Source organism: Drosophila simulans, chromosome 2R (genome assembly GCF_016746395.2).
Source record: "Drosophila simulans strain w501 chromosome 2R, Prin_Dsim_3.1, whole genome shotgun sequence".
Taxonomy (NCBI): domain Eukaryota; kingdom Metazoa; phylum Arthropoda; class Insecta; order Diptera; family Drosophilidae; genus Drosophila; species Drosophila simulans.
The window spans coordinates 15,283,302-15,291,557 of record NC_052521.2 but is presented as its reverse complement, the minus strand read 5'-3'; the positions used below and the strand labels follow the sequence as shown (position 1 = coordinate 15,291,557).

The following is an 8,256-nucleotide window of genomic DNA, read 5'->3' as shown; positions in this document are numbered from 1 at the left end:
TTGCGTTGACCTTCATAGTAGCTACAGAGTAAGAAGGATAAGGCTGGACGCCACTGTTGGCGTCGTCATCAGCAGCATTATATAAAATGCATACCAATGTAGAAGGGGCAACTAACTGAGCGGTGGCAGCTTGCTTATCGTCCCGCAAGTTTCGGCAGCCAGAGTGAGATAGTGATAGTTCGCCAAGAGAGAGAGAGCGATAGAGGGAGAGAGAGATAGAGAGCGAGGGAACAGGAAAACGCACCCACACTGCAGTGGAATATCCCGCCGCGCTGATAACATTTGAATTTTTGGCTTGATTTATGGCCATAACATGAAACTAACTCTCTGACATATCGGAACAAGCTACAACAACAAAAAAAAGCCAGCACTGTGATAATACAACAACCACCGTGTATATCTACAGCAATTTTCACGCTGACGCAAATTGAATCGAGTTATTTTGGCAAATTCATTAGCTCGTCTTTAAGTTTCGAGAACATCGACAGCTGATGTCCGAGCTAAAATCTTTCATTGATAATTTCTTTTACCCCTTTGCAAGCGGAAATCATTGAAATGCCAAATGAAATGTCAGATTTCGTCTGCCATTATGTTTCTCTGACATTTTTGTATACACCCTAATAGACTTTTCAGCCATAACTTCTTAAATCTTTTAAATATAATAATAATTAAGCAATTTAAGTATATTAAGCTTTGGTTTACAATTAAGATTGAAATATGGGTATGCAATAAAATGGGACTTGTTGAATTAAAAAACCGAGCAAATGTTGGAAGATGCAGTTTTCCTCTCGTGTCATTTCTTTCCGGATGAACTTAGCATTTTTCATAGCTGCTTCACATATTTGCTAAGCGTTTGCTTTTGGGTTAAGCCCTTTTATTGCATTCTGCAGCTGGCCATGTGACGTTGTGCCATTACTGACCCTCTGCCACTCCCTCGGTGCCTTCACTTAAGATCTAATAAACTTTACATTTGTTTGGCTTGGTCTACCCTCATTCAGTCTGCTTCCCTGATATTGCCCAGTCTGAGTGCAATTTTTTCTGAGTTTCTCGAGAATAGCATTTTTTATGTGAAGTCCTCATCTGCTGTTGGCCAACTTGCCGCCATTGTTGACTTCTACGTAATGCCTGTGCTTTTTGTGGCTTTTCGACTATTTCGCTCCTCACTCATTTCATTTCATTTTCGGACATTTACTTGCTCCATAAGTTTGTCAGTCGCCTCTTCACTGCCTGTTTCCGTTTCCTGGCTCCTCGGCACTTTGACATCTTAAAGTTTATCAAATAGTGGCCACAAGTTTTGCAGCTTTTGTGTATGTATATATTCTGCGGTCATGCTTTGCGGTTTCTTCTCCACGTTTCTATATTTATTTATGCAGATCTCTGTTTTTCCACAAACTTCTGTTGCTGTTTTCGCCTTTTTGTGCACCGAATGCATAACGGGTTTAGTTGAATAGCTTTATTTTCACCAGCATTTTTGCAATTAAAAATTATTATTTCAGCATACAACGCGGTATGTACGGTGTATGCTATATGCATTTTGCAGCGGCTTGGAAAATTTTTAATTAGATTGCGTTTTACTACTGGAATGGTTACTTCACCATGACCCAGTGAAATTCGAGTGCATTCCACGGGGTAGCCACGACCAAGGACAAGGACAAGTACATTTCTATTATTACCACCTCCGTGTGGTGGCTCTGGTTTAATTAATTTGGGGACTGCAGCTTGTCAGTTATACAACTTATACTCCATGCGTGTGATATAAGCTGCCGACTGCCGTTATCAGCGTATAATCATTATGGATAGTGACGCACATCCACCGCCGCATTCCCAGCCACATTGGGTGCCGCATCCAGGGGCAATTAAACGCCCACCGAAAAGTGGATGGTACTGTTCGTTCTGCTGGTGGGGCATAAATCACACAAAACTATTCCATATACTGAACTCTCTATTCACTTTACCCAACTCCCGGCATTTACACGGAAACACGCTTATCGGGGTTTTGGCGGCTGATTGCCACTGCCATTGCCACCGCCGACTGCCTGTCTATTTGCTGCCCTTCAATTTTATTCAATAAGTTTCGTTTATGACTCGGCCACGCTCGGCCATCCAACGTATATCTATGTGGATATCCTGCAGATATTGTAGCTAATATCGAACATGGCTTTTAATTGAATTTCACGCGCTAACCATAAAGTTACAGCGTGTCCAGTTCGCAACATTATGGCAGCTGTGGATGGATATTTATATCATTGTGTATATATATAGCGTGCGTCTCCTTTAATTGCCATCGCTTCTTGTTATGGCAATCGTAAAATCCGGCTCTGTTATTGCAGTGTTCCTAGTTTATAATAATAATGATAATAATAGCCGTAATAATGGACAGTGACATCAGTGCGTATACGTTATGTGGCGGAGTGCTTGTAAAATTAATCGAATACTATATTAAACGAAATTGTTCATTAGCTTTCCATGTCGGTGGTGGTTTCAGTCCAAATATGAAAGGGCAAACCTATATACGCTTTTTAATTACCACCTGATAATTGCGATCCACAAAATCGTTCGTTATCAGCTTTTATTATTGGGCCAAAGGAGAAGTTTCTTATCTACATTTGATGACGTATACATGTCGTCTTCTCGATAAGCAGCTCTTCAAAATACTGTCGTCGTTTCCGTGCCGACATTTTCTATGTCGTATGTTCGACATTTCTGGGTATTAGCAAGTATTGTTTCAATTGGCTTGTATAAGAAAATGTATAAAATAAATCAACTTAGTTTTAGTGCAGCTTCAATAAAATGCATTTATATCTGTCTCAACTGAAATAGTCTGCAAATGTTGAATCAACAAGTACAACATGTCTAAGTACAGATTTATGTTTAAAATGCAATCAGATGTACTACAGTAGCAACTAAAGTAGTTATTAACAATAACAGCTAACAAGTCCCTGTTAAGCGAGTTTTAAAAATAGAATTTAACTAATAGGTTAATAACCATTTTGATGCCTACTTCCTGTTTCCGCACCAAGCTGATTGTAAAGTTCTTGATATTTTGGATTTTTTGGATCTTTTATTAAGGAACCCCCAATGGTTGGAAACCATTGTATTTGATTAGATGTGACTTTGATAGTCAGCTTATCAAGTTTCCTGGACACTTTAGCTATTTATGGCTAGCAATAGTTAATTAGTCATTTTGGCAATGCGTTCTTTGGTTCCGTATCGCCGCAGAACGAATGTCTTCTTGTTGACAGTGCTAAGAAGTGGGTGTTATAAATTAAATTATAGGTAATACGCCAGGTGATTTTTCTTTGGGGTGACTCAAGTGCAGCAGACGAGTAAGTTACCAACCAACCAACCAACCAGCCGGCTGACAGGAAGCAGACGCGGAGTGGCATTGGAAATTGTTTTACTACGGGGCCATTTACAAAACAATTACACTTATTTGTGCGCCATTTAACAGCTCGTCCCTCCACTGACAATCCATCAGCGGCTGTTTCTCCCCATTCAGCGAAACTCTGAGGAACTGAAGGGAACCGAAAGCCGGCTGACGCTACTCGACTTCATTTCGTCCTGACAGCTCTGAGTGGAAATGAACCCTCGGGCCAGTCGATCCACTGGGCGAAAAATATTACGACTACCATTTGGGAACTTTCCTAAGGCCAATTGAACTCTCTGTAATCAATTTTTGGTTTTGGTAATTTACCAGTAACTTATATTAAATATTACTTCTTCATATAGGTAGTAGTATCTACCTGGATTCAACTCTTTTCTTCTGAAGTCCTAATACCTCAATACTTATTAAAGCATACAAAATTTTTTCCAGTGCTCCTATTTCCGTTGCAGAACAGTTGCTCCAAAAGGACTGCTTAGTATGCAGCTCAGCAAGGAGAAGACAGCTGACGAACTGCATACCTGCAGGTAAATAAAATTAATCATACGCCCCGTGGCACGTTAGTGTTCATTTTAAAAAATTTGGCCAATTCAATTATTAACTTCGTTGTAAAGAAATTTAAGATTTCATAAACTGTAATTATCTATTTATATTGCAAATATTCATCCCGAATTTTGTTATTCGGTAAACAATGAATTCTATCTTCAGAAATGAGGCAATATTCAATTATTTTGTGCATTATTCATAATCTCAAGAGCAAATACAATTGGTCAATCCTTTGTGTGGCAAAGGAAATAAAAAACCATATCAATCGAATTCTTGGAACGGTCGTAGCCAGTTAAATTAAAAGTCGGAGGAATTTCTCCCGTTGCTGTTTCCCAACCACACACACTCCAAACCAGACAGTGGAGCTGTGGGATGATAAGAGGCATGGTGCTCGAAATGATTAATGTGGCACAAATAAATTAATTGCCATTTAATAATAGTAAATAAAATCGGTGTAAACAAGATACCCGTTGAGATAAAGAATGCTCCAGTAAAGATTAAAATATATCTCGTTTTATGAACTTGGTAATTTAGTTAAAAATTGGTATTTACTCATGGGTGGGGTGCCATCACGATCTTACTAATGAGTAGCGAAAACCCAAATGGCGATGGACAAAAAAAAATAAAATATTTCGATTTTTTAGGAATTTAAATGTCAAGTTTGTATAATCCGATAAACATATTGTTTGTTTATGCCATTCACGTGATATGCGTTCGTTCGCTTCATCAATTTACTTAATTTTATCCTGACATATTTAATTCTTCAGTATTAGCACAAGTATTATTTTATTTTGGATATTAAATTGTTTTGGATAGTAAAATTAAAAATAAAATATAATTATTCTTTATTATTATTACTTATTTAGTATTGGAAACTTAGATACATAGCTTAATCTTACTACATAAAAATTTAAATAACGTAATTCCCAAGTCGTTAAAAAAATAATTTTAGAAAAATAAAGTCAATAAAATTAGATGAAGAAAAAATTCTAAAATTTTGATGCCTTATTTTCTTGGGAGTTCCCTTCTTACTTTTCACGGACCAAAGCTGTCGCCTTTTAGACTTAGTCATTCCCAATCAAGGTGCTTTTTGATGGTTATAATCTCGGTTATGCAAACCCGACTGCGACAAGTGCCGAATAATAATGATATCAGTGGAATTTTCGCATTAAAAACTCGTACATTATTAGATTTACATTCATTCCGGCGGGGCAACAATTGAATGACCTCCAATCAATGACCGATTTAAAATGGAACGTCTCAAAACAGATACCCACAGCCATTTTGTCGACGTCTGATTGTTTACAGATTCTTCAAGGAAATGAAAGTAGCCCAAGTTCGGTGCGTAGGGTGATTGCCGTACTGATACGTCTTATCTGCATCAAGATAGGAGAAAAGCCCCAGCGATCGCTAAGTCTGTGGCACCCACAGACTTGGCATAAATACGTTGGCCAGTAGCCAGTTAGAATCAAGTTTCAAACGAACCTCACAACGAGCAACATGCAGTCACATCTCATCACCGTCCTGCTGGCCACCGTGGCCATCGGCTCCTGCATCGCGAATCCCAACCTCATCTCGGGTCCTTCGCGAATTCTTGAGATAATGAGCGCCACCAGTGAAGTCCAGCGTAATAACCCACAACTGACCATAGAATGTTTCGACTACTATAATGACCTATTCAAAACCGAATATTCGGAATATGTGGATGAGTACAATCTGTGCCTGGATAAGTATGATGGCGGTTATGAACAGGTCCTAGAACAGTACAATCCCGTTGTCTGGGACCTCAGCAACTCCACCTTCGAGTCCTGCATGTTCCTGCTGGACTGCGATAAGCAGAATAACAGCGAAAATGCCCTGTCCTGCTACTCCACTGAGGTAAGTTAATAGTGTTTTGATTTTTTAATTAACTCTTATTTTCTAAAATTAACAAAATATTCCAATTAATTTTCAGGGTCCTAAAAATTCCAAACAGTTGTCCAGTGTGGCATCCAATGCTTCGGTCTCGGTCGTTACACTGCGTCAGGAGGTCGAGACACTGGTGTTCACCCGTGACCAATGCTGCTCAGCATCGTCCAGAAGCTATGAAGTCCGCTCCGGCGAGTCCTACGAAGATCTTCAGAAGTGCTTGAACGGTGAGATTCCTGTGCCGGAGAGAAGCACCACCACCAGCAGCAGCAGCACCAGCACCACCGCCGCCACCCCCACTATTACCACCACCGGATCTCCTTCTACCACCACCCCATCTGCTTCTACCTCCACCCCATCTCCTTCCACCGCCAGCTCCACAGAAAGACCAGATAGCTCATCCGCACCGATTTCCTCAACAACGAGTTCTCCATCGACAGTAGCGCATTTTAGTCCCGTTGAAAACAGCAGTGGCAACAGCCAGCACCGATTCCCAAGAAGACTGGAACATATTTTCAAACATATTGTTTAAGAGTTGAGCAATATAAGTGTCAAAATTAATAAACTAAACAGGAACATTGCAAAACGACATTACTAATATTGAATAATTAATAAAGTGATCTAATATTAACACACATTTTTTGGGCTGTAACAAAGCTAAAGTTTAATGAAAAGTTTGTGGCATATCTTACAATTAAAATGAGATTTTAAAACTAAACTCCTAACTTACAACTATATTTTAAATGGGTTGATACTAAATGCCAGTTTAAATCGCCATTTAAAATTCCAAGCTAGAATAATTTATTTGCCAAGAATACTCTTATCTTCGTCTGAATGGCTTTTACCGGCTTTCAGTAAACTTCTGATGCAATTGAAAAACAGGCCTAGGGCGTTTGAGAAATGGCAATGGCTTAAGGACTGGCTCCAATCTTGAAACCAAACAGATGGAATCAAGTGATGAAGTCAATCTGGGAACTCAAACGAGAAACTAAAACCCATTGCAACTTACTTAATTAACGGACCGATCTAGGTGGAAAACCGAGTAGGAAACCAACCTGATGCGATGCAAATAAAACTTTTTGCATTTGCCATCAGTCCAAGTTTATCAAAGATCCGCAGGACACGGGGCTGTGGAGGGGGACGTTGGCGGGGGATGGAAGGACAAACATGTAAATCAGCCTGGGAAAACTTTACCCCGGGCAGGACAAACAAAATGGGCGAGGAAAAAGGAAATCTAGGACGGGACACTTTAAGGTAGCGGTAACAGTTAAATAAACATCAGAGCCATTTTCCTAGCGGTGTTTTTTATTCAATTTTAATTGCATGTGGTGTTATTGTTTGTGCAGCTGCCGGCGGCGGCCTTGTTGTCACTGCAATTAAAACAAATTAGAAGCGCTGTGCAAAGGGGAGATTTCACTTTGCCAAAATAAAGCCAATAACTTGGCAAGACCCAGTATCCTGCATCCTTGCCTTCCTTGCAGCCTGCCTATTGGTTGGTTGGCATTGCGACACCCCAGACACACACTCACACACACACTCAAAGAAGAACACGCAATTAAGATATGCAAATTAGAAGTTGTCCTTGCTACGGCAGCTCCTGTATTCCTGATGGCATCTTCACTCCACTGGGCTCTGATAATTATGCAGAGGTATGCAATGAAGACGCTTTAATCTTGGCCAACCATCTCGACGATAGATTTTTATTTTGGACAACAATAACGGGTCAAGTGAGTCATTCAACTTTTTCAAATGTAATTATTGTGTTGCTTGTAAGTGACGGACAAGCGATTTTGATAAGCTTGAAGTGTATATTGTTCGGTCATTAGTCATAGAAATTATACCAAAATCAAGTAATCAATCTGTGCCCGAATATAGACTCGGAAATTAATTGATAACGATTGGGAAATCCTAAAAGCCGCTTTCTATATTAGTTACTTCTCAGTTCGTTACACTCAGCCCTAGCATGCCTAATTGTTTATTTTTTAACCAAGTCGAAGGACTTGTAGCAATTACTTATTTTCACCAATAACATTTAATGATATGATTGTTACGGGTTACCTCCGATACCTTCAAGTGGCTTGTGAATATTCCAAGAATCGAACAGCATGACAGACATATAGACTACACGTGTATCTTCGCACTATAAACACTCGAACTAGATTAGATTATTTAGGCCTTAAATTCTTAGCTATATGCTTCCTATTTTTTTTAGCAAGCTCGGCAAATTGCGTATGAAGATCAATTCTGGGAAGTATAGACTTCGATCGAATGCTGATCTAGGTGAATAAAAATTTTGGGAGCGGGGTGAAGGAAACCCTTGAACTGGATTTGCCGGGTGGGACCCAATAGTGTGATGGTTATAAAACCGATAAGACTGATAACTACGGCCGGGTTTTTGAGATAGCTCGAGTGATAGGCTA

The 8,256-nt window shown here is 39.6% G+C and overlaps 1 protein-coding gene across 1 annotated transcript; it reads left to right on the top strand.

Annotated features, from left to right (window-relative positions):
- Nucleotides 1-5,364: 5,364 nt before the first annotated feature.
- LOC6735039 (uncharacterized protein DDB_G0271670) lies at nucleotides 5,365-6,471 on the top strand. Its single transcript, XM_002081984.4, has 2 exons — nucleotides 5,365-5,806; nucleotides 5,883-6,471. Exons 1-2 carry the CDS (start codon nucleotides 5,429-5,431, stop codon nucleotides 6,366-6,368), a joined length of 864 nt encoding a protein of 287 aa, XP_002082020.1. The 5' UTR covers nucleotides 5,365-5,428; the 3' UTR covers nucleotides 6,369-6,471.
- Nucleotides 6,472-8,256: the final 1,785 nt, after the last annotated feature.